This window comes from Ranitomeya imitator, unplaced genomic scaffold, assembly GCF_032444005.1.
Source record: "Ranitomeya imitator isolate aRanImi1 unplaced genomic scaffold, aRanImi1.pri SCAFFOLD_325, whole genome shotgun sequence".
Lineage (NCBI taxonomy): Eukaryota > Metazoa > Chordata > Amphibia > Anura > Dendrobatidae > Ranitomeya > Ranitomeya imitator.
This window is the reverse complement of record NW_027193546.1, coordinates 357,244-384,120: the sequence shown is the minus strand read 5'-3', so window position 1 is coordinate 384,120 and position 26,877 is coordinate 357,244. Positions and strand designations below refer to the sequence as shown.

The following is a 26,877-nucleotide window of genomic DNA, read 5'->3' as shown; positions in this document are numbered from 1 at the left end:
GAGAAGCACATTGCTAAGGAGAGTAAAACTAATCCCAAACTGTTCTTCAACTATATCAATAGTAAAAGAATAAAAACTGAAAATGTAGGCCCCTTAAAAAATAGTGAGGAAAGAATGGTTGTAGATGACGAGGAAAAAGCTAACATATTAAACACCTTCTTCTCCACGGTATTCACGGTGGAAAATGAAATGCTAGGTGAAATCCCAAGAAACCATGAAAACCCTATATTAAGGGTCACCAATCTAACCCAAGAAGAGGTGCGAAACCGGCTAAATAAGATTAAAATAGATAAATCTCCGGGTCCGGATGGCATACACCCACGAGTACTAAGAGAACTAAGTAATGTAATAGATAAACCATTATTTCTTATTTTTAGTGACTCTATAGCGACAGGGTCTGTTCCGCAGGACTGGCGCATAGCAAATGTGGTGCCAATATTCAAAAAGGGCTCTAAAAGTGAACCTGGAAATTATAGGCCAGTAAGTCTAACCTCTATTGTTGGTAAAATATTTGAAGGGTTTCTGAGGGATGTTATTCTGGATTATCTCAATGAGAATAACTGTTTAACTCCATATCAGCATGGGTTTATGAGAAATCGCTCCTGTCAAACCAATCTAATCAGTTTTTATGAAGAGGTAAGCTATAGACTGGACCACGGTGAGTCATTGGACGTGGTATATCTCGATTTTTCCAAAGCGTTTGATACCGTGCCGCACAAGAGGTTGGTACACAAAATGAGAATGCTTGGTCTGGGGGAAAATGTGTGTAAATGGGTTAGTAACTGGCTTAGTGATAGAAAGCAGAGGGTGGTTATAAATGGTATAGTCTCTAACTGGGTCGCTGTGACCAGTGGGGTACCGCAGGGGTCAGTATTGGGACCTGTTCTCTTCAACATATTCATTAATGATCTGGTAGAAGGTTTACACAGTAAAATATCGATATTTGCAGATGATACAAAACTATGTAAAGCAGTTAATACAAGAGAAGATAGTATTCTGCTACAGATGGATCTGGATAAGTTGGAAACTTGGGCTGAAAGGTGGCAGATGAGGTTTAACAATGATAAATGTAAGGTTATACACATGGGAAGAGGGAATCAATATCACCATTACACACTGAACGGGAAACCACTGGGTAAATCTGACAGGGAGAAGGACTTGGGGATCCTAGTTAATGATAAACTTACCTGGAGCAGCCAGTGCCAGGCAGCAGCTGCCAAGGCAAACAGGATCATGGGGTGCATTAAAAGAGGTCTGGATACACATGATGAGAGCATTATACTGCCTCTGTACAAATCCCTAGTTAGACCGCACATGGAGTACTGTGTCCAGTTTTGGGCACCAGTGCTCAGGAAGGATATAATGGAACTAGAGAGAGTACAAAGGAGGGCAACAAAATTAATAAAGGGGATGGGAGAACTACAATACCCAGATAGATTAGCGAAATTAGGATTATTTAGTCTAGAAAAAAGACGACTGAGGGGCGATCTAATAACCATGTATAAGTATATAAGGGGACAATACAAATATCTCGCTGAGGATCTGTTTATACCAAGGAAGGTGACGGGCACAAGGGGGCATTCTTTGCGTCTGGAGGAGAGAAGGTTTTTCCACCAACATAGAAGAGGATTCTTTACTGTTAGGGCAGTGAGAATCTGGAATTGCTTGCCTGAGGAGGTGGTGATGGCGAACTCAGTCGAGGGGTTCAAGAGAGGCCTGGATGTCTTCCTGGAGCAGAACAATATTGTATCATACAATTATTAGGTTCTGTAGAAGGACGTAGATCTGGGTATTTATTATGATGGAATATAGGCTGAACTGGATGGACAAATGTCTATTTTCGGCCTTACTAACTATGTTACTAACTATGTTACCTACTCCTCCCTGCAGAGCTGTATGATCAGAGAAATCACCTCCACCCCGCAGAGCTGTATGATCAGTGCCACCACCTTCTCCCCCGCAGAGCTGTATGATCAGTGCCACCACCTCCTCCCCGCAGAGCTGTATGATCGGTTTTCCTACTTGTAATGTTTTTAATATAACTGATGCTGGGCGCAGTCTCAGGATGGGGGGTTTGTGTGATCTGACGATAATGTGGGAGCTGCACTGTACAGCGCTATACACGGGGACATTTCAACGCAGATACATCAGCTGCTCCAGCAGCGGCAAATGAGTGATCTGAGGACAGACGCATCACGAAAGAGGCGGGGACTTCAGGGGGCGGGGATACTGGGCGGGAATAATAACAATGACTGGTCAAACAAATCAACCCTTATTGGCCTCTTTTTTTCATGAAAGAACCAGTGGAGCGCAGGGGGCGTGTTTCCCGGAGACCAATGAGGACGCGCACCGGAGCATAAATACCCTGCTCCCGCCGCTCCTCTCATCACATCTGTGCCCGCCACGTCTATACGGAGCCATGGCAAGAACAAAGCAGACCGCTCGTAAATCCACCGGAGGGAAAGCTCCCCGCAAGCAGCTGGCCACAAAGGCCGCCAGGAAGAGCGCTCCCGCCACTGGTGGAGTGAAGAAGCCGCATCGTTACCGGCCAGGAACAGTCGCTCTCCGTGAGATCCGCCGCTATCAGAAATCCACCGAGCTGCTGATCCGTAAGCTTCCCTTCCAGCGCCTGGTGAGGGAGATCGCCCAGGACTTCAAGACCGATCTGCGTTTCCAGAGTTCGGCCGTCATGGCCCTGCAGGAGGCCAGCGAGGCTTATCTGGTGGGGTTGTTCGAGGACACCAACCTGTGCGCCATCCACGCCAAGAGGGTCACCATCATGCCCAAAGACATCCAGCTGGCCCGCCGGATCCGTGGGGAGAGAGCTTAGATCTGCCCCGGCTGCGACCACAACACAAAGGCTCTTTTCAGAGCCACCAAATCCTCCCACAAATGAGCCGAGTCCTGAACGGTTTCTCTTCTGCGCGTATTCTCCATATACGGAGCGCGGTCAGGAAAGGTAATAGCCGGCTGCTGTGTCCGATATTGTAGGTGATCCGCGATATTCCAGTTACCGCTCCGCGCATCCTTTATTCTCACCAAGTCCAAAAGTGCGACATCAATTACATGACTGACGTTTTATAAGGACAGGGTAAAGTGTGCGCTGTGCACAGCCCGGGTCTTTGGTGGTGGAGGCGCGGTTTCTGTACAGCGCAGACGTAAATGGGGTCCTAGTGCCGCCTCTGCAGTCTTGCGGCTTTAGGTTGTAATTATCATATATTTGAGTTTTCTCATCTTATCTGTGGCTGGTGCCGCCGGGGGTCTGGTTACATACAGCTCCCTGCTCTGCAGTGACCGGTAATGGCCACCAGTCGGGCACCACGTGTAATGATGAGTGACTGCCGGGGATCAGATGAGTTATCTGTAGATCAGTGTCCTTAAAATGTATTTTTTATTCTACTTTATAACAAGCTGGAAAATAACAACCGAAACTACAACGGAAGTAAAAATCAAAATAACCAACAGATCTAAGCGACGCTGAGATGAGAAGAATAGAGAAGCGGGAAAAGAAGAGCACAATAAGTGGAAAATTCAAAATCTCCAACCGTTCTGTGCTCAACCAATCAGACGAAAGGGAGGAGATAGGAGCTAATTACAAAATTTCTACTAGCAATCTCCCCCGGATACGCGTCGGAACAGGTGAATATGCATGGCTCACCCTCCCCCGTCATACTCACCCTCCTGGCAGCGTCTCTGCAAGTCCCTGCTTCTCCGATGGTCTCTGGTGCCAGCAACTTGTTCCTGTGTTCGTCATGGTACCGCTCATTAAAGTAATGAATATGCGCTCCACGCCTGTGGGAGTGGAGCCACGTATGTATTCATTACTTTGTTTAGTGGTCACGTGGTACCACTCATTACAGGAAGAGATGCAGGCGCCAGAGACTATCTGAGAAGCAGAGACCGCGCCAGTATGAGGTGAGTATGATGTGCCAGCCGCCGACCCCCTGGTACAATGACTCCAGTATAAGACGAGAGGGGCACTTTCAGCCTAAAAAAAATGGCTGCAAATCTCAGATTATACTCGAATGTATAAGGGAAATGCCTCTGGCACTATAGAGGGCGATGTAGTAAGGATTATTTTTCAGTTACACTGGTGTTTAACCCTCTTGCTGCCTGTACAGTTTTTACATTAAAGCAATGAATTAAAAAAAAACACCAACAAACTAATTTGTACTTTACAATTATGAGCAGGTTCCTGTAATTTTGCATTAAAGCATGATATTTTATATAAAAAAAAATGCATAAAATGTCTTTCTGGGTTGTAATTGGTACATGAGGTAACGGCATAAATGAAGTACCATCATCTGGTGATTAAATGATGGGAAATCTCTTCTAATTTCACTTGCTTCTTTCGTCCTTCCAAATCTCCATTTATGGAAGTTCTTCATCAGAAAATGAACAAATGTCTATCATTGCATTACGCTGAGGTTGGGACGCTCTGGGGGTATCACATCCACAGGAAGGATATAATGGAACTAGAGAGAGTACAAAGGAGGCCAACAAAATTAATAAAGGGAATGGGAGAACTACAATACCCAGATAGGTTAGCGAAATTAGGATTATTTAGTCTAGAAAAAAGACGGGGCGATCTAATAACCATGTATAAGTATATAAGGGGACAATACAAATATCTCGCTGAGGATCTGTTTATACCAAGGAAGGTGACGGGCACAAGGGGGCATTCTTTGGGTCTGGAAGAGAGAAGGTTTTTCCACCAACATAGAAGAGGATTCTTTACTGTTAGGGCAGTGAGAATCTGGAATTGCTTGCCTGAGGAGGTGGTGATGGCGAACTCAGTCGAGGGGTTCAAGAGAGGCCTGGATGTCTTCCTGGAGCAGAACAATATTGTATCATACAATTATTAGGTTCTGTAGAAGGACGTAGATCTGGGGATTTATTATGATGGAATATAGGCTGAACTGGAAGGACAAATGTATTTTTTCGGCCTTACTAACTATGTTACTGTGTTACATTGTATAGGGGATAACTGTGGGTGCATCAAAGTGTGTGTGTGTGTGGGGGGGACTTAGGGCATCATACTGTTTGGGGAGTTACTGGGGGTATTATACCCCCACACAGTAACTGTGGGGACATCCTGCTGTGTGGGTATCTTACTGTGTAGGAGGCATCATACTGTGTGGAGGGTAACTGGGGGCATCATCTGTTGTGGAAGATATGATCCACCATGATCTGGAACAGTAATGACAATATTTAGGATACCCTCAATCATAAGGGAAGGAAATTACACATAATAGAAGCTGGAAAGATAATTGCAGAAACTGAGCAATGAGCTGGAAAATCAAACTTCCCTACAGTTTAGTATTTAGCCAATCAGCAGAGAAAGGGAGGAGCTAATGTAGATTCTGTAAGCCCCGTCCCGGAAGTGCGTCATCTCTGCAGTTCTCTCTCTGGTCCATTCTCCCTCCATATAAAGGTGCAGTCCCTGAGGCTCAGGAATCAGTTTTTGCTCATTAACTGCAGAAAATGTCTGGTCGCGGCAAAGGAGGAAAAGGTCTCGGGAAGGGCGGCGCCAAACGGCACAGGAAGGTGCTCCGTGATAACATCCAGGGCATCACCAAGCCTGCCATCCGCCGTCTAGCTCGCAGAGGAGGCGTCAAGCGCATCTCCGGCCTCATCTATGAGGAGACTCGCGGTGTCCTGAAAGTCTTCCTGGAGAACGTGATCCGTGACGCCGTCACCTACACCGAGCACGCCAAGAGGAAGACCGTCACCGCCATGGACGTGGTGTACGCGCTCAAGCGCCAGGGCCGCACTCTCTACGGCTTCGGAGGTTAATTGTGTTCTCTTCTGTCTTCACAACCCAAAGGCTCTTTTCAGAGCCACCCACATCTTCTAAGTGAGAGGCTGCACCTGACTGCTAGGATCTCATTTCTCTGCTGTGGTGATGTCGCTGTAATGTTAGTAGAACACTCATCGGTGCCGAATTTACGCTCCGAATACTGAATAGTCGAAAACTACCATCGGCCAAATAATTGTGGGGAATGGTAATTCTGACCCTGATCCGCAGTTCGGTAACGTCCTCTGATGCCGTTTTTGGGCGGATGGTTCTGTCGCTGCTTTTGGTTGTGAGACCTATTTGCAAATCCTGTTTTGTACCCGACGGATTCCGTGTGTGTATGATCTGGGAGTAGGGTCTCTTTAACCATATTCCCACACATTCAGTTTCCGAAGGATATCCTGACGTGGAAAGGCTTATTGGAAGCAGATCTCTCTACAGCTCTAATCAGGGGGTGTTCCGGGCGGTTTCCAAATGTAGGTTAATATTCTGTCTAGACATTTAAGATCCTGTTCTTATTGGGCGCTGATTGATTAGTATCCGGCTCAGCGTCTCTGCAGGGCAAAATATCCCCTGTGCGGCTGCCTGTAGTACCGGCCTCAGCCTGGGACGTGCTAGTTGTATGCTCCCGGGTCCTGACATACTGGGGCCGTGTCTGCTCCCCCGTCTTTCACCGCGGACTTCGGGTGATGCGGTTTCTTCTCATTGACCTACAAAGATAACATGGATTCATGGGGGATATATATCCGCACTGGGCCGCAGTGATAATTTCCTGATCAGATCCGTGTACAGGGAATGTGGCTGTAAGAGGCAGCTGGATAGATGGACGCCCTGTGTACCGGGTACGGAGGCTCCTGTGTGATGACCAAGTCCTGGACACTAATGTGTCGGATGGATGTCGCCTCTGAAGACTATTATAACCTCCTCAGAATAATAATGGCGACTGATCCCCGTGTTTGGGGGCAGACAGTTGGGAGGACAGGACCCGGTATTATCAGCGGGGTAGAGCTGCTCCCACCGGTATACACAGCGATCGCCGCTCCAGCAGAGGGGCCGGTAATAATCCGACGGACAAAGAAAAGCGATTGAGCGGGAAATTCAAAACCAGCAACGGATCTGTAATCAGCCAATGAGCGAGAGACATCCACAGGCGCCGACCAATCCCAGATACAGGAACATCCGCCCCCATTAACTCCTTAGTGTCCGTGTGTGCTGACCCCCACTACTCACTCGCTTTATAGAAGCGGCGACTTCCCCCACCCGAGACCCGGCAGCGTCACATCAGGCTCCGGGCAGAACATAGGAGACTTGTCTCAGTCAGGCTGTGATAGGATCAGCGCGGACACCACAGGGGATCTGCACAGGATAATACGCGGGTGAGTGAGGAGCCGCCTCCTGTGCAGATGGAGCGGAGGAGAAACACTGACAGGGATTGACCCCTCACCCGCCAGACTGTCAGTGCAAATTGAGTGTCGCTCGCAGAACTCAGCCTCGGAATAATCTGCAGATAGCTGGAAATTAGCCCTTATTGAAGGAGGACTTTGTGCAGTGATTGGGACAGATAATGGCCGTTTCCTCGTAGATCCAGGAAGCGGCTAGTCTGCTGTGCCAGGACTGTAAACTCCGCTCCTCCACATCTGTCCACACACTCAAAGGCTCTTCTAAGAGCCCCCACATCCTCCTCCTAAGAGCCGCACCGCTGATCACACTGATGGTTCACACTGCACCAGGCGGTATATAGAGGTCACTATACACGATCCGTGCTCCACTGTACTGCGGTCACCACAGAGCAGAGATTCGTGGCTGAAGTGACTGATCCGGCTTCATGTTACTGAGATCACACACAGGAGGGATAAGTGCAGTTTATACAGGGGACACAGCTCCTGAGGGAAGCCGGCTCTTCCTAGAAAACTGGGTGCGGCTACTACCGAAACATCTCACTGAATTCACAGGGTTTGCAGTCCTGGCACAGCTGACTAGCTGGGGTTTCCAGCACCATCTGGAGATATTACTGCACTATACGGAGTGTAACATGTCGGGCGCTGTACTGTAACTGCCTGCATAATGTGGCACAGTCATTTGTCAGTAGGTTGCAGTATATGGGGGTACTCTGCACTATTCAGATGAATAACAGCACTATGAAGGGTAAATAGAACATGAACACATACAGCGCTGTATGAGGGTGCACTGCGGTATATGGAGCTTCACAGCACTATTTAGATGTATAGAGCATTATACAGGGTTTTACATCGCTATACAGCATCCCCGCTGCAAAGATGAAGCAATGATTTGGGAAACCACCAATCAGCTGCAGTGGTCTAACGTTCTCGTTGGTCACATGACTTCATCACCCAATAGAACGGCGGTCTGACAGCAGTGCTCATCTGCATGGCCGGGCTATAAATTCCGCCGCTCTTGGAGGCGCAGGATCATTATTCTTCTCACTTGTGCTGAGACCGGTTTGTTGTTATCATGCCTGATCCCGCCAAGTCTGCGCCTGCGCCCAAGAAGGGCTCCAAGAAAGCCGTGACTAAGACTCAGAAGAAGGACGGCAAGAAGCGGAGGAAGAGCAGGAAGGAGAGCTACGCCATCTACGTGTACAAGGTGCTGAAGCAGGTCCACCCCGACACCGGCATCTCCTCCAAGGCCATGGGCATCATGAACTCCTTCGTCAACGACATCTTCGAGCGCATCGCAGGGGAAGCCTCCCGCCTGGCTCACTACAACAAGCGCTCCACCATCACCTCCCGGGAGATCCAGACCGCCGTGCGCCTGCTGCTGCCCGGAGAGCTGGCCAAGCACGCCGTGTCCGAGGGCACCAAGGCCGTCACCAAGTACACCAGCGCCAAGTGATCGGCTCCGTGCTCCGCTCCTCACCCCAAAGGCTCTTCTAAGAGCCACCCACACCCTCACTATAAGAGCCACCCACACTGCTCCGGTGTCCTCTCCCGTCTTCCCGAGGTGTCTGCTCGCTCCGCCCGGGGCTCTGCGCCTGGTGACGAGGGAGATGGTGAGAAAATCTCAGGAATAATCTGGGCATTGCTCAGCGAGTTGATGTGTATTCAGGGACTTCTTATTTAACTCCTTGCTGCACAGATCTCGGCATTCTGGGGTCTCGTTTATTAGTTCATTACTCTCGTTTCTCAGGTAACAGGAGCCATTTGTGGTGGAGTTGATCTAGAGCCTAATCTGGATTCTTTTTACAGTGTAAGTGACGTCATTACATTTAGAAGCGGCGGGAAATTCAAACCCCCAACCGTCCTGTGTTCAGCCAATCAGCAGAGGGAGGAGCTAATGTTTCCAATGGTAACACGTTTACGGTTCCCGCTTTTTTCCGTCTTTTGTCTTCATATAACACCTGGTCCCAGGACCGATATCGGGAAATCTGCTTGTGTTGAGCGATCATTGGTCTCTTACATCCCACACAGGAATCTGCAGATTTCCAGGTTAGCGGCGCTGTATCCGCTCCGGTTTCCTCTCATGGATATAGAGAATGATTCGTGTTCTCCACATGCTGTGATGTTCCCGTGTGTCTGACCTGGAGACGATCAGATCGTCCCTTTCCCGTCACAATCCGTATTGTGGAGACGATATACTGGTCAGGGACATATCCTACAAGAGACATTTCAGGGAAGACCAATTCTGCCCTTCCCAGCAGATCCCACCATGTCTCCCCATTACAGATCAGTCCTACGGCTGCAGGCAGGAGGTCTGTGATGGGAAATGTAGGATCATGTGTAGAAGATTGCGGAGTGTCCCTGCTCAGAACATTACCCTGTGGTGTCAGGATCTCACAGGTCAGGCAGTTACATTATCGGCCGTCACATCCTCCTCACAGGATCCCTGCTCAGTTACTGATCGTCCTTCTGTTCTATCACTTTTCCTCCCCCGCTTCATCTAGTGTCAGGACTGGCGGCTCTCGGGCAATATTATTATTTATTATTATAGCGCCATTTATTCCATGGCGCTTTACATGTGAGGAGGGGTATACATAATAACAGGTACAATGATCTTGAACAATACAAGTCATAACTGGTACAGGAGGAGAGAGGACCCTGCCCACGAGGGCTCGCAATCTACAATGGATGGATGAGGATACAGTAGGTGAAGGTAGAGCTGGTCGATCAGTGGTGGTTACTGCAGGTTGTAGGCTTGTCGGAAGAGGTGGGTCTTTAGGCTCTTTTTGAAGGTTTCCATGGTAGGTGAGAGTCTGATGTGTTGTGGTAGAGGGTTCCAGAGTAGGGGTGATGCGCAGGAGAAATCTTGTATGCTATTGTGGGAAGAGGAGATAAGAGGGGAGTAGAGAAGGAGATCTTGTGAGGATCGGAGGTTGCAGGAAAGTACCGGGAGAGGAGGTCACAGATGTATAAAGGAGACATTTTGTGGATGGCTTTGTATGTCATGGTTAGGCTTTTGTACTGGAGTCTCTGGGTAATGGGGAGCCAGTGAAGGGATTGACAGAGGGGAGAGGCCGGGGAATAGCGGGGGACAGGTTGGTTAGTCGGGCAGGAGAGTTTAGAATAGATAGGAGGGGTGCGAGAGTGTTAGAGGGGAGGCCACAGAGCAGGAGGTTACAGTAGTCCAGGCGGGAGATGATGAGGGCATAGACTAGGGTTTTTGCAGATTCTTGGTTTAGAAATCTACAGATCCTTAAAATATTTTGAGTTGAAGGCGGCAGGAAGTGGAAAGGGCTTGGATATGAGGTTTGAAGGAGAGATGAGTGTCAAGGATTACCCCGAGGCAGCGAAATTGGACTGAGGAGAGTGGGCAGCCGTTTCCTGTAATGGATAGGTTCGTTGGGGGGTTGCGTGTGATGTGGGAAAGACAATGAATTCTGTTTTGCCCACATGTAGAAGTTCCGAGAATGTGGAGCTGTATGATCAGAGCCACCACCTCCTCCCCGCAGAGCTGTATGATCAGTGCCACCTCCTCCTCCCCGCAGAGCTGTATGATCAGTGCCACCACCTCCTCCCCGCAGAGCTGTATCATCAGTGCCACCACCTACTCCTCCCTGCAGAGCTGTATGATCAGAGAAATCACCTCCACCCCGCAGAGCTGTATGATCAGTGCCACCACCTCCTCCCAGCAGAGCTGTATGATCAGTGCCACCACCTCCTCCCCGCAGAGCTGTATGATCAGTGCCACCTCCTCCTCCCCGCAGAGCTGTATGATCAGTGCCACCACCTCCTCCCCGCAGAGCTGTATCATCAGTGCCACCACCTACTCCTCCCTGCAGAGCTGTATGATCAGAGAAATCACCTCCACCCCGCAGAGCTGTATGATCAGTGCCACCACCTTCTCCCCCGCAGAGCTGTATGATCAGTACCACCACCTCCTCCCTGCAGAGCTGTATGATCAGAGAAATCACCTCCTCCCCGCACAGCTGTATGATCAGTACCACCACCTCCTCCCCGCAGAGCTGTATGATCAGTGCCACCACCTCCTCCCCGCACAGCTGTATGATAAGTGCCACCACCTCCTCCCGGCAGAGCTGCATGATCAGAGCCACCACCTCCTCTCCGCAGAGCTGTATGATCAGAGCCACCACCTCCTCCCTGCAGAGCTGTATGATCAGAGAAATCACCTCCTCCCCGGAGAGCCGTATGATCAGTGCCACCACCTTCTCCCCGCAGAGCTGTATGATCAGAGCCACCACATTCTCCCCGCAGAGCTGTAGGATCAGAGCCATCACCTCCTCCCCGCAGAGCTGTATGATCAGTGCCACCACCCTCTCCCCGCAGAGCTGTATGATCAGAGCCACCACCTACTCCCCTCAGACCTGTATGATCAGAGCCATAACCTCATCCTCCCTGCAGAGCTGTATGATCAGAGAAATCACCTCCTCCCCGGAGAGCTGTATGATCAGTGCCAACACCTTCTCCCCGCAGAGCTGTATGATCAGTGCCACCACCTCCTCCCTGCAGAGCTGTATGATCAGTGCCACCACCTCCTCCCCGCAGAGCTGTACGATCAGTGCCACCACCTCCTCCCCGCAGAGCTGTATGATCAGTGCCACCACCTCCTCCCCGCAGAGCTGTATGATCAGTGCCACCACCTCCTCCCCGCAGAGCTGTATGATCAGTGCCACCACCTCCTCCCCGCAGAGCTGTATCATCAGTGCCACCACCTACTCCTCCCTGCAGAGCTGTATGATCAGATAAATCACCTCCACCCCGCAGAGCTGTATGATCAGTGCCACCACCTCCTCCCAGCAGAGCTGTATGATCAGTGCCACCACCTCCTCCCCGCAGAGCTGTATGATCAGTGCCACCTCCTCCTCCCCGCAGAGCTGTATGATCAGTGCCACCACCTCCTCCCCGCAGAGCTGTATCATCAGTGCCACCACCTACTCCTCCCTGCAGAGCTGTATGATCAGAGAAATCACCTCCACCCCGCAGAGCTGTATGATCAGTGCCACCACCTTCTCCCCCGCAGAGCTGTATGATCAGTACCACCACCTCCTCCCTGCAGAGCTGTATGATCAGAGAAATCACCTCCTCCCCGCACAGCTGTATGATCAGTACCACCACCTCCTCCCCGCAGAGCTGTATGATCAGTGCCACCACCTCCTCCCCGCACAGCTGTATGATCAGTGCCACCACCTCCTCCCCGCAGAGCTGCATGATCAGAGCCACCATCTCCTCTCCGCAGAGCTGTATGATCAGAGCCACCACCTCCTCCCTGCAGAGCTGTATGATCAGAGAAATCACCTCCTCCCCGGAGAGCCGTATGATCAGTGCCACCACCTTCTCCCCGCAGAGCTGTATGATCAGAGCCACCACATTCTCCCCGCAGAGCTGTATGATCAGTGCCACCACCTCCTCCCCGCAGAGCTGTATGATCAGTGCCACCTCCTCCTCCCCGCAGAGCTGTATGATCAGTGCCACCACCTCCTCCCCGCAGAGCTGTATGATCAGTGCCACCACCTCCTCCCCGCAGAGCTGTATGATCAGTGCCACCTCCTCCTCCCCGCAGAGCTGTATGATCAGAGAAATCACCTCCTCCCCGCACAGCTGTATGATCAGTACCACCACCTCCTCCCCGCAGAGCTGTATGATCAGAGCCACCACCTCCTCCCCGCAGAGCTGTATGATCAGTACCACCACCTCCTCCCCGCAGAGCTGTATGATCAGTGCCACCACCTCCTCCCCGCAGAGCTGCATGATCAGAGCCACCACCTCCTCCCCGCACAGCTGTATGATCAGTACCACCACCTCCTCCCCGCAGAGCTGTATGATCAGAGCCACCACCTCCTCCCCGCACAGCTGTATGATCAGTACCACCACCTCCTCCCCGCAGAGCTGTATGATCAGAGCCACCACCTCCTCCCCGCAGAGCTGTATGATCAGTACCACCACCTCCTCCCCGCAGAGCTGTATGATCAGTGCCACCACCTCCTCCCTGCAGAGCTGTATGATCAGTGCCACCACCTCCTCCCCGCAGAGCTGTATGATCAGTGCCACCACCTCCTCCCCGCAGAGCTGTATGATCAGAGCCACCTCCTCCTCCCCGCAGAGCTGTATGATCAGTGCCACCACCTCCTCCCCGCAGAGCTGTATGGTCAGTGCCACCTCCTCCTCCCCGCAGAGCTGTATGATCAGAGCCACCACCTCCTCCCCGCAGAGCTGTATGATCAGAGACACCACCTCCTCCCTGCAGAGCTGTATGATCAGAGAAATCACCTCCTCCCCGCACAGCTGTATGATCAGTACCACCACCTCCTCCCCGCAGAGCTGTATGATCAGTGCCACCTCCTCCTCCCCGCAGAGCTGTATGATCAGAGCCACCACCTCCTCCCCGCAGAGCTGTATGATCAGAGACACCACCTCCTCCCTGCAGAGCTGTTTGATCAGAGAAATCACCTCCTCCCCGCACAGCTGTATGATCAGTACCACCACCTCCTCCCCGCAGAGCTGTATGATCAGAGCCACCACCTCCTCCCCGCAGAGCTGTATGATCAGTACCACCACCTCCTCCCCGCAGAGCTGTATGATCAGTGCCACCACCTCCTCCCCGCAGAGCTGCATGATCAGAGCCACCACCTCCTCTCCGCAGAGCTGTATGATCAGAGCCACCACCTCCTCCCTGCAGAGCTGTATGATCAGAGAAATCACCTCCTCCCCGGAGAGCCGTATGATCAGTGCCACCACCTTCTCCCCGCAGAGCTGTATGATCAGAGCCACCACATTCTCCCCGCAGAGCTGTAGGATCAGAGCCATCACCTCCTCCCCGCAGAGCTGTATGATCAGTGCCACCACCCTCTCCCCGCAGAGCTGTATGATCAGAGCCACCACCTACTCCCCTCAGACCTGTATGATCAGAGCCATAACCTCCTCCTCCCTGCAGAGCTGTATGATCAGAGAAATCACCTCCTCCCCGGAGAGCTGTATGATCAGTGCCAACACCTTCTCCCCGCAGAGCTGTATGATCAGTGCCACCACCTCCTCCCTGCAGAGCTGTATGATCAGTGCCACCACCTCCTCCCCGCAGAGCTGTACGATCAGTGCCACCACCTCGTCCCCGCAGAGCTGTATGATCAGTGCCACCACTTCCTCCCCGCAGAGCTGCATGATCAGTGCCACCACCTCCTCCCCGCAGAGCTGTATGATCAGTGCCACCACCTCCTCCCCGCAGAGCTGTATGATCAGTGCCACCTCCTCCTCCCCGCAGAGCTGTATGATCAGTGCCACCACCTCCTCCCCGCAGAGCTGTATGATCAGTGCCACCACCTCCTCCCCGCAGAGCTGTATGATCAGTGCCACCTCCTCCTCCCCGCAGAGCTGTATGATCAGTGCCACCATCTCCGCCCCGCAGAGCTGTATGATCAGTGCCACCTCCTCCTCCCCGCAGAGCTGTATGATCAGTGCCACCTCCTCCTCCCCGCAGAGCTGTATGATCAGAGCCACCTCCTCCTCCCCGCAGAGCTGTATGATCAGTGCCACCACCTCCTCCCCGCAGAGCTGTATGATCAGTGCCACCACCTCCTCCCCGCAGAGATGTATGATCAGAGCCACCACCTCCTCCCTGCAGAGCTGTATGATCAGAGAAATCACCTCCTCCCCGCAGAGCTGTATGATCAGTGCCACCACCTCCTCCCCGCAGAGCTGTATGATCAGTGCCACCACCTCCTCCCCGCAGAGCTGTATGATCAGTGCCACCACCTCCTCCCCGCAGAGCTGTATGATCAGTGCCACCACCTTCTCCCTGCAGAGCTGTATGATCAGAGAAATCACCTCCTCCCCGCACAGCTGTATGATCAGTGCCACCACCTCCTCCCCGCAGAGCTGTATGATCAGTGCCACCTCCTCCTCCCCGCAGAGCTGTATGATCAGTGCCACCACCTCCTCCCCGCAGAGCTGTATGATCAGTGCCACCACCTCCTCCCCGCAGAGCTGTATCATCAGTGCCACCACCTACTCCTCCCTGCAGAGCTGTATGATCAGAGAAATCACCTCCACCCCGCAGAGCTGTGTGATCAGTGCCACCACCTCCTCCCCGCAGAGCTGTATCATCAGTGCCACCACCTACTCCTCCCTGCAGAGCTGTATGATCAGAGAAATCACCTCCTCCCCGCAGAGCTGTATGATCAGTGCCACCACCTCCACCCCGCAGAGCTGTATGATCAGTGCCACCACCTCCTCCCTGCAGAGCTGTATGATCAGAGAAATCACCTCCTCCCCGCACAGCTGTATGATCAGTGCCACCACCTCCTCCCCGCAGAGCTGTATGATCAGTGCCACCTCCTCCTCCCCGCAGAGCTGTATGATCAGTGCCACCACCTCCTCCCCGCAGAGCTGTATGATCAGTGCCACCACCTCCTCCCCGCAGAGCTGTATCATCAGTGCCACCACCTACTCCTCCCTGCAGAGCTGTATGATCAGAGAAATCACCTCCACCCCGCAGAGCTGTGTGATCAGTGCCACCACCTCCTCCCCGCAGAGCTGTATCATCAGTGCCACCACCTACTCCTCCCTGCAGAGCTGTATGATCAGAGAAATCACCTCCTCCCCGCAGAGCTGTATGATCAGTGCCACCACCTCCACCCCGCAGAGCTGTATGATCAGTGCCACCACCTTCTCCCCCGCAGAGCTGTATGATCAGAGCCACCACTTCCTCCCCGCAGAGCTGTATAATCAGTGCCACCACCTCCACCCCGCAGAGCTGTATGATCAGAGAAATCACCTCCACCCCGCAGAGCTGTATGATCAGAGCCACCACCTCCTCCCCGCAGAGCTGTATGATCAGAGCCACCACCCTCTCCCCGCAGAGCTGTATAATCAGTGCCACCACCTCCTCCCCGCAGAGCTGTATGATCAGTGCCACCACCTCCTCCCCGCAGAGCTGTATGATCAGTGCCACCACCTCCTCCCCGCAGAGCTGTATGATCAGTGCCACCTCCTCCTCCCCGCAGAGCTGTATGATCAGAGAAATCACCTCCACCCCGCAGAGCTGTATGATCAGTGCCACCACCTCCTCCCCGCAGAGCTGTATCATCAGTGCCACCACCTACTCCTCCCTGCAGAGCTGTATGATCAGAGAAATCACCTCCACCCCGCAGAGCTGTATGATCAGTGCCACCACCTTCTCCCCCGCAGAGCTGTATGATCAGAGCCACCACTTCCTCCCCGCAGAGCTGTATAATCAGTGCCACCACCTCCACCCCGCAGAGCTGTATGATCAGAGAAATCACCTCCACCCCGCAGAGCTGTATGATCAGAGCCACCACCTCCTCCCCGCAGAGCTGTATGATCAGAGCCACCACCTCCTCCCCGCAGAGCTGTATGATCAGTGCCACCACCCTCTCCCCGCAGAGCTGTATAATCAGTGCCACCACCTCCTCCCCGCAGAGCTGTATGATCAGTGCCACCACCTCCTCCCCGCAGAGCTGTATGATCAGTGCCACCACCTCCTCCCCGCAGAGCTGTATGATCAGAGCCACCACCTCCTCCCTGCAGAGCTGTATGATCAGAGAAATCACCTCCTCCCCGCACAGCTGTATGATCAGTACCACCACCTCCTCCCCGCAGAGCAGCATGATCAGAGCCACCACCTCCTCCCCGCAGAGCTGTATGATCAGTGCCACCACCTCCTCCCCGCAGAGCTGTATGATCAGTGCCACCTCCTCCTCCCCGCAGAGCTGTATGATCAGAGAAATCACCTCCACCCCGCAGAGCTGTATGATCAGTGCCACCACCTCCTCCCCGCAGAGCTGTATCATCAGTGCCACCACCTACTACTCCCTGCAGAGCTGTATGATCAGAGAAATCACCTCCACCCCGCAGAACTGTATGATCAGAGCCACCACCTCCTCCCCGCAGAGCTGTATGATCAGAGCCACCACCCTCTCCCCGCAGAGCTGTATAATCAGTGCCACCACCTCCTCCCCGCAGAGCTGTATGATCAGTGCCACCACCTCCTCCCCGCAGAGCTGTATGATCAGTGCCACCACCTCCTCCCCGCAGAGCTGTATGATCAGTGCCACCTCCTCCTCCCCGCAGAGCTGTATGATCAGAGCCACCTCCTCCTCCCCGCAGAGCTGTATGATCAGTGCCACCACCTCCTCCCCGCAGAGCTGTATGATCAGTGCCACCACCTCCTCCCCGCAGAGCTGTATGATCAGTGCCACCACCTCCTCCCCGCAGAGCTGTATGATCAGTGCCACCTCCTCCTCCCCGCAGAGCTGTATGATCAGAGCCACCACCTCCTCCCCGCAGAGCTGTATGATCAGAGCCACCACCTCCTCCCTGCAGAGCTGTATGATCAGAGAAATTACCTCCTCCCCGCACAGCTGTATGATCAGTGCCACAACCTCCTCCCCGCAGAGCTGTATGATCAGTGCCACCACCTCCTCCCCGCAGAGCTGTATGATCAGAGCCACCACCTCCTCCCCGCAGAGCTGTATGATCAGAGCCACCACCTCCTCCCTGCAGAGCTGTATGATCAGAGAAATCACCTCCTCCCCGCAGAGCTGTATGATCAGTGCCACCACCTCCTCCCCGCAGAGCTGTATGATCAGTGCCACCACCTCCTCCCCGCAGAGCTGTATGATCAGTGCCACCACCTCCTCCCTGCAGAGCTGTATGATCAGAGCCACCACATTCTCCCCGCAGAGCTTTAGGATCAGAGCCATCACCTCCTCCCCGCAGAGCTGTATGATCAGTGCCACCACCCTCTCCCCGCAGAGCTGTATGATCAGAGCCACCACCTACTCCCCTCAGACCTGTATGATCAGAGCCATAACCTCCTCCTCCCTGCAGAGCTGTATGATCAGAGAAATCACCTCCTCCCCGGAGAGCTGTATGATCAGTGCCAACACCTTCTCCCCGCAGAGCTGTATGATCAGTGCCACCACCTCCTCCCTGCAGAGCTGTATGATCAGTGCCACCACCTCCTCCCCGCAGAGCTGTACGATCAGTGCCACCATCTCCTCCCCGCAGAGCTGTATGATCAGTGCAACCACCTCCTCCCCGCAGAGCTGTATGATCAGTGCCACCACCTCCTCCCCGCAGAGCTGTATCATCAGTGCCACCACCTACTCCTCCCTGCAGAGCTGTATGATCAGAGAAATCACCTCCACCCCGCAGAGCTGTATGATCAGTGCCACCACCTTCTCCCCCGCAGAGCTGTATGATCAGTGCCACCACCTCCTCCCCGCAGAGCTGTATGATCGGTTTTCCTACTTGTAATGTTTTTAATATAACTGATGCTGGGCGCAGTCTCAGGATGGGGGGTTTGTGTGATCTGACGATAATGTGGGAGCTGCACTGTACAGCGCTATACACGGGGACATTTCAACGCAGATACATCAGCTGCTCCAGCAGCGGCAAATGAGTGATCTGAGGACAGACGCATCACGAAAGAGGCGGGGACTTCAGGGGGCGGGGATACTGGGCGGGAATAATAACAATGACTGGTCAAACAAATCAACCCTTATTGGCCTCTTTTTTTCATGAAAGAACCAGTGGAGCGCAGGGGGCGTGTTTCCCGGAGACCAATGAGGACGCGCACCGGAGCATAAATACCCTGCTCCCGCCGCTCCTCTTATCACATCTGTGCCCGCCACGTCTATACGGAGCCATGGCCAGAACTAAGCAGACCGCTCGTAAATCCACCGGAGGGAAAGCTCCCCGCAAGCAGCTGGCCACAAAGGCCGCCAGGAAGAGCGCTCCCGCCACTGGTGGAGTGAAGAAGCCGCATCGTTACCGGCCAGGAACAGTCGCTCTCCGTGAGATCCGCCGCTATCAGAAATCCACCGAGCTGCTGATCCGTAAGCTTCCCTTCCAGCGCCTGGTGAGGGAGATCGCCCAGGACTTCAAGACCGATCTGCGTTTCCAGAGTTCGGCCGTCATGGCCCTGCAGGAGGCCAGCGAGGCTTATCTGGTGGGGTTGTTCGAGGACACCAACCTGTGCGCCATCCACGCCAAGAGGGTCACCATCATGCCCAAAGACATCCAGCTGGCCCGCCGGATCCGTGGGGAGAGAGCTTAGATCTGCCCCGGCTGCGACCACAACACAAAGGCTCTTTTCAGAGCCACCAAATCCTCCCACAAATGAGCCGAGTCCTGAACGGTCTCTCTTCTGCGCGTATTCTCCATATACGGAGCGCGGTCAGGAAAGGTAATAGCCGGCTGCTGTGTCCGATATTGTAGGTGATCCGCGATATTCCAGTTACCGCTCCGCGCATCCTTTATTCTCACCAAGTCCAAAAGTGCGACATCAATTACATGACTGACGTTTTATAAGGACAGGGTAAAGTGTGCGCTGTGCACAGCCCGGGTCTTTGGTGGTGGAGGCGCGGTTTCTGTACAGCGCAGACGTAAATGGGGTCCTAGTGCCGCCTCTGCAGTCTTGCGGCTTTAGGTTGTAATTATCATATATTTGAGTTTTCTCATCTTATCTGTGGCTGGTGCCGCCGGGGGTCTGGTTACATACAGCTCCCTGCTCTGCAGTGACCGGTAATGGCCACCAGTCGGGCACCACGTGTAATGATGAGTGACTGCCGGGGATCAGATGAGTTATCTGTAGATCAGTGTCCTTAAAATGTATTTTTTATTCTACTTTATAACAAGCTGGAAAATAACAACCGGAACTACAATGGAAGTAAAAATCTAAATAACCAACAGATCTAAGCGACGCTGAGATGAGAAGAATAGAGAAGCGGGAAAAGAAGAGCACAATAAGTGGAAAATTCAAAATCTCCAACCGTTCTGTGCTCAACCAATCAGACGAAAGGGACGAGCTAGGAGCTAATTGCTAAATTATTACTAGCAAGCTCGCCCCGGGTACGCGTCGGAACAGGTGAATATGCATGGCTCACCCTCCCCCGTCATACTCACCCTCCTGGCAGCGTCTCTGCAAGTCCCTGCTTCTCCGATGGTCTCTGGTGCCGGCAACTTGTTCCTGTGTTCATCATGGTACCGCTCATTAAAGTAATGAATATGCGCTCCACGCCTGTGGGAGTGGAGCCACGTATGTATTCATTACTTTGTTTAGTGGTCACGTGGTACCACTCATTACAGGAAGAGATGCAGGCGCCAGAGACTATCTGAGAAGCAGAGACCGCGCCAGTATGAGGTGAGTATGATGTGCCAGCCGCCGACCCCCTGGTACAATGACTCCAGTATAAGACGAGAGGGGCACTTTCAGCCTAAAAAAAATGGCTGCAAATCTCAGATTATACTCGAATGTATAAGGTAAATGCCTCTGGCACTATAGAGGGCGATGTAGTAAGGATTATTTTTCAGTTACACTGGTGTTTAACCCTCTTGCTGCCTGTACAGTTTTTACATTAAAGCAAAGAATTAAAAAAAAAACACCAACAAACTAATTTGTACTTTACAATTATGAGCAGGTTCCTGTAATTTTGCATTAAAGCATGATATTTTATATAAAAAAAAAATGCATAAAAATGTCTTTCTGGGTTGTAATTGGTACATGAGGTAACGGCATAAATGAAGTACCATCATCTGGTGATTAAATGATGGGAAATCTCTTCTAATTTCACTTGCTTCTTTCGTCCTTCCAAATTTCCATTTATGGAAGTTCTTCATCAGAAAATGAACAAATGTCTATCATTGCATTACGCTGAGGTTGGGACGCTCTGGGGGTATCACATCCACAGGAAGGATATAATGGAACTAGAGAGAGTACAAAGGAGGCCAACAAAATTAATAAAGGGAATGGGAGAACTACAATACCCAGATAGGTTAGCGAAATTAGGATTATTTAGTCTAGAAAAAAGACGGGGCGATCTAATAACCATGTATAAGTATATAAGGGGACAATACAAATATCTCGCTGAGGATCTGTTTATACCAAGGAAGGTGACGGGCACAAGGGGGCATTCTTTGGGTCTGGAAGAGAGAAGGTTTTTCCACCAACATAGAAGAGGATTCTTTACTGTTAGGGCAGTGAGAATCTGGAATTGCTTGCCTGAGGAGGTGGTGATGGCGAACTCAGTCGAGGGGTTCAAGAGAGGCCTGGATGTCTTCCTGGAGCAGAACAATATTGTATCCTACAATTATTAGGTTCTGTAGAAGGACGTAGATCTGGGGATTTAATTTATGATGGAATATAGGCTGAACTGGAAGGACAAATGTATTTTTTCGGCCTTACTAACTATGTTACTATGTTACATTGTATAGGGGATAACTGTGGGTGCATCAAAGTGTGTGTGTGTGTGTGTGTGGGGGGGACTTAGGGCATCATACTGTTTTGGGAGTTACTGGGGGTATTATACCCCCACACAGTAACTGTGGGGACATCCTGCTGTGTGGGTATCTTACTGTGTAGGAGGCATCATACTGTGTGGAGGGTAACTGGGGGCATCATCTGTTGTGGAGGATATGATCCACCATGATCTGGAACAGTAATGACAATATTTAGGATACCCTCAATCATAAGGGAAGGAAATTAGACATACTAGAAGCTGGAAAGATAATTGCAGAAACTGAGCAATGAGCTGGAAAATCAAACTTCCCTACCGTTTAGTATTTAGCCAAACAGCAGAGAAAGGGAGGAGCTAATGATTCTGTAAGCCCCGCCCCGGATAGCGTCATCTCTGCAGTTCTCTCTCTGGTCCATTCTTCCTCCATATAAAGGTGCAGTCCCTGAGGCTCAGGAATCAGTTTTTGCTCATTAACTGCAGAAAATGTCTGGTCGCGGCAAAGGAGGAAAAGGTCTCGGGAAGGGCGGCGCCAAGCGGCACAGGAAGGTGCTCCGTGATAACATCCAGGGCATCACCAAGCCTGCCATCCGCCCTCTAGCTCGCAGAGTAGTGATGGGAAATCTAGTTCGTTTTGGTGATTAGTTCACCATGAACTAGTTCACTGAAAAGATTAGTTCAAAAGATTAGTTCATTTAGTTCAGTATTTCTCTGGATTCTGCTGAGAAGAGATGGATCAGTTCTAGTTCGTTACACAGACGCTGTGGCTCCTAGGATGAGTTATAGTTTTGTTAAAATGATCAGAAATAGTTAATACATCTGATCATTACATAACAAACTCTTGTTAAAGGGGTACTCAGTCTGGAGAAAAAAAAATCAAAAGTTATTTATTCAAGTTAATAATTTCTTTTTTTTCTTTGTGAAATATTTATTATTATTAATATTATTTAAATGGCGTGACAGATTACCCACAGAACCGCAAGCTACACTTATCACCTTTGAGCAGTAGGAACATTTTGCTTTCTTCTCCACTAAGGCTATGTGCACACGTTCAGGATTTCTCGCAGAAAATTCCTGAGAAAAACCGGACATTTTCTGCAAGAAATCCACAAAAAACCGCACGCGTTTTGCCGCGGTTTTGACACGTTTTTGCTGCGTTTTTTTCCGGACACTTCCCAATGCATTTTGTAGTGGGAAATCCGCAAAAAAAAAGCAAAATTAATGAACATGCTGCGTTTTTTACCACAATCCCTTTTTTTTAGCGGAAAAAAACGCATCATGTGCACAAAACACATGCATTTTTTTGGTGGTTTTATAGCGTTTTTATCGTGAGAAAAAAACGCAATGTGTGCACACAGCCTAGGTGTGAAATGATTCCATTCCTGGCTTCTTTCTCTTCAGTGCATTATCTGCACACATTACGGTCACTTGCAGTCTCTGGTATTGAGCACTGAGCATTCAGACAGGATTCATTTCCTGTCCTGGGAGGAGTTGATAGGGAATGCATCATGTCATGTGACATGTGAACTAAATGAACTAGATGAACTGCTGAACTAGATGTTCTGTATTGAGGCTGATCCTCTGCAGGAGGCGGATCTTATCACAAAGACTGGTGAGGGGCATGAACCACCACAGAAACACTCTCTCTCACACTCACATGAGCTGTGTCTGTCTACTGTACAATTTCAGTTTGTATTATTACTATTATATTTGTGTTTCCTATTTGATGTGTGGTATAGTGTTTTACTAACTTCTTTTCCAGCATCAGGAGCTATAAAGAGCAAGTGTGAGACCAGGGATCTTCAGTGTGAGGAGCTGTGTGAGGGATCACTCTTTGTCTCCTCCCACTTGCTGTTTAGTTCACAATGAACTAATCTCTGTCAGGATGGTGAACTAGATGAACTAGTTCACTCTGAAGATTAGTTCATTTTGAACTACTCACTCACGAACTACCCATCACTATCGCAGAGGAGGCGTCAAGCGCATCTCCGGCCTAATCTATGAGGAGACTCGTGGTGTCCTGAAAGTCTTCCTGGAGAACGTGATCCGTGACGCCGTCACCTACACCGAGCACGCCAAGAGGAAGACCGTCACCGCCATGGACGTGGTGTACGCGCTCAAGCGCCAGGGCCGCACTCTCTACGGCTTTGGAGGTTAATTGTGTTCTCTTCTGTCCTCACAACTAGAGTTGAGCGACCTTGACCTTTTTAGAGTCGAGCCGGGTTTCGCGAAACCCGACTATCTCAAAAGTCGGGTCGAGTGAAATCGGCCGATTATGACGTAAAGTCGGGATCGACCGAAACACGAAACCCAATGCAAGTCAATGGGGCAGCATAGTCGGCAGTGAGTGGGGGCCAGGAAAACACCTAGAGTGCCCATTTTAATGTCAAAACCATCCATTCTTCTTAATGAAGCTTGTCAAGCGTAATTTACCTTATAATAATTGGAAGGCATTTGAAATTGGGGTTCATTTGGCTAAAGTTGTGGTGTGTAGGGCTGGTTCAAGTATTTAGTGGGCCCAGGAAATCTGGACCACGTCACGGCAGTGGAGCAGGGAGAGGTAAGTATTTCAACTTTGCAAGTGCTGTGAACCTGAGCAAGCAGGGGGGGCCCACTCGTTGGCACTGGCACAGGGCCACTCAAAGTACAGCGGTGTGTTTGCACGGCGGGGCGCCTCCCACCGGCAGCAACACTTTTGCGTACTATGAGAGGCCCTGTGCCAGTGACGTCGCCAACTAGTATTCCTCCCCCCACCTGATGAAGGAACCTGCACTTTCATCTGCACCTTCCTGTTTGTCCCCGTGTAAGGTGGTATGGTATGCGGGAAGGGGGACCTGACTTTCAGCAGGGTCACAATCTTGCAGTGTAGCGTGCACGGGAAATGTTGCGTTATGGGTCAATGTACCAGCAGACTCATCTATCACTGGCTGGGCAATGGGCAGGATGAGGAGGAAACACAGATATAGGCCCAAAGAATAAAGTGGGCTAAATGCAGTTCAAAATTGGTAACACAGGACTAATCAGGGGGCATTGCAGTGGAGGACAACTGGAATGAGAGGCTGACACAGAGAGTAGGCCCAAATCAGTAAGTAGTCGAAATGCAGTTCAAAATTGGCAACAGTAGTAAACAGGCGGCACAGCTTTGTTCAGTGGAGGAGAACAGCAAGGAGTGGCAGACACCGATAGTAGGCCCCAACCCAACTAGTAGGCCAAATGCAGTCTAACATTAACAACTACTTAACGAGCGCCTGAAAACGGAATTTCAGGACAGGAAACCAGCAGAACAGCAAGGAGTGGCAGACACCGATAGTAGGCCCCAAACCAACTAGTACGCCAAATGCAGTTGTTCCGTTTAACCACAATTTAATGAGAGCCTGAAGATAGAAGTTCAGGAAAGGCAACCTGGAGAACACCTTGGAGTGGAACACACCATCTCTCTACACCCCATACCCAATTTGTAGGTCTAATGCAGCGTAGTTTCCAACAACTACTAAACGAGAGCATAATGATCGAAGCATTGGCGAGGAAACCTGGGGAACACCTTGGAGTGGAACACACCCTCTCTCTACACCCCATACCCAATTTGTAGGCCTAATGCAGCGTAGTTTCCAACAACTACTAAACGAGAGCCAGAAGATCGAAGCTCAGGAAAGGCAACCTGGAGAACACCTTGGAGTGGAACACACCATCTCTCTACACCCCATACCCAATTTGTAGGCCTAATGCAGTGTACTTTCCAAGAACTACTAAACGAGAGCCGGAAGATCGAAGCTCATGAAAGGCAACTTGGAGAACACCTTGGAGTGGAACACACCATCTCTCTACAACCCATACCCAATTTGTAGGCCCAATGCAGCGTAGTTTCCAACAACTACTAAACGAGAGCATGATGATCGAAGCATTGGCGAGGAAATCTGGGGAACACCTTGGAGTGGAACACACCATCTCTCTACACCCCATACCCAATTTGTAGGCATAATGCAGCGTAGTTTCCAACAACTACTAAACGAGAGCCGGAAGATCGAAGCTCAGGAAAGGCAACCTGGAGAACACCTTGGAGTGGAACACACCATCTCTCTACACCCCATACCCAATTTGTAGGCCTAATGCAGTGTAGTTTCCAAGAACTACTAAACGAGAGCCGGAAGATCGAAGTTCAGGAAAGGCAACCTGGAGAACACCTTGGAGTGGAACACACCATCTCTCTACACCCCATACCCAATTTGTAGGCCTAATGCAGCGTAGTTTCCAACAACTACTAAACGAGAGCCGGAAGATCGAAGCTCAGTAAAGGCAACCTGGAGAACACCTTGGAGTGGAACACACATCTCTCTACACCCCATACCCAATTTGTAGGCCTAATGCAGCGTAGTTTCCAACAACTACTAAACGAGAGCATGATGATCGAAGCATTGGCGAGGAAACCTGGGGAACACCTTGGAGTGGAACACACCATCTCTCTACACCCCATACCCAATTTGTAGGCCTAATGCAGCGTAGTTTCCAACAACTACTAAACGAGAGCATGATGATCGAAGCATTGGCGAGGAAACCTGGGGAACACCTTGGAGTGGAACACACCATCTCTCTACACCCCATACCCAATTTGTAGGCCTAATGCAGCGTAGTTTCCAACAACTACTAAACGAGAGCCGGAAGATCGAAGCTCAGGAAAGGTAACCTGGAGAACACCTTGGAGTGGAACACACCATCTCTCTACACCCCATACCCAATTTGTAGGCCTAATGCAGTGTAGTTTCCAAGAACTACTAAACGAGAGCCGGAAGATCGAAGCTCAGTAAAGGCAACCTGGAGAACACCTTGGAGTGGAACACACATCTCTCTACACCCCATACCCAATTTGTAGGCCTAATGCAGCGTAGTTTCCAACAACTACTAAACGAGAGCATGATGATCGAAGCATTGGCGAGGAAACCTGGGGAACACCTTGGAGTGGAACACACCATCTCTCTACACCCCATACCCAATTTGTAGGCCTAATGCAGCGTAGTTTCCAACAACTACTAAACGAGAGCATGATGATCGAAGCATTGGCGAGGAAACCTGGGGAACACCTTGGAGTGGAACACACCATCTCTCTACACCCCATACCCAATTTGTAGGCCTAATGCAGCGTAGTTTCCAGCAACTACTAAACGAGAGCATGATGATCGAAGCATTGGCGAGGAAACCTGGGGAACACCTTGGAGTGGAACACACCATCTCTCTACACCCCATACCCAATTTGTAGGCCTAATGCAGTGTAGTTTCCAACAACTACTAAACGAGAGCCGGAAGATCGAAGCTCAGGAAAGGCAACCTGGAGAACACCTTGGAGTGGAACACACCATCTCTCTACACCCCATACCCAATTTGTAGGCCTAATGCAGTGTAGTTTCCAAGAACTACTAAACGA

At 51.0% G+C, this 26,877-nt stretch overlaps 3 protein-coding genes across 3 annotated transcripts; all 3 read left to right on the top strand.

Moving 5' to 3' along the window:
- Positions 1-2,389: 2,389 nt before the first annotated feature.
- LOC138653669 (histone H3) lies at positions 2,390-2,879 on the top strand. Its single transcript, XM_069743274.1, has one exon. The coding sequence runs from the start codon at positions 2,420-2,422 to the stop codon at positions 2,828-2,830; it is 411 nt and encodes a 136-aa protein (XP_069599375.1). The 5' UTR covers positions 2,390-2,419; the 3' UTR covers positions 2,831-2,879.
- Positions 2,880-8,269: 5,390 nt separating this feature from the next.
- LOC138653688 (histone H2B 1.1-like) lies at positions 8,270-8,650 on the top strand. Its single transcript, XM_069743294.1, has one exon. It carries the CDS (start codon positions 8,270-8,272, stop codon positions 8,648-8,650), a length of 381 nt encoding a protein of 126 aa, XP_069599395.1.
- A 10,217-nt stretch (positions 8,651-18,867) lies between these two features.
- Positions 18,868-19,334, top strand: LOC138653665 (histone H3). Its single transcript, XM_069743269.1, has one exon. It carries the CDS (start codon positions 18,875-18,877, stop codon positions 19,283-19,285), a length of 411 nt encoding a protein of 136 aa, XP_069599370.1. The 5' UTR covers positions 18,868-18,874; the 3' UTR covers positions 19,286-19,334.
- Positions 19,335-26,877: the final 7,543 nt, after the last annotated feature.

What these genes read in the sequence shown, in the direction of transcription:
- LOC138653669 (XM_069743274.1), top strand. Translation starts at nt 2,420, where the DNA reads ATGGCAAGAACAAAGCAGACCGCTCGTAAATCCACCGGAGGGAAAGCT.
- LOC138653688 (XM_069743294.1), top strand. Translation starts at nt 8,270, where the DNA reads ATGCCTGATCCCGCCAAGTCTGCGCCTGCGCCCAAGAAGGGCTCCAAG.
- LOC138653665 (XM_069743269.1), top strand. Translation starts at nt 18,875, where the DNA reads ATGGCCAGAACTAAGCAGACCGCTCGTAAATCCACCGGAGGGAAAGCT.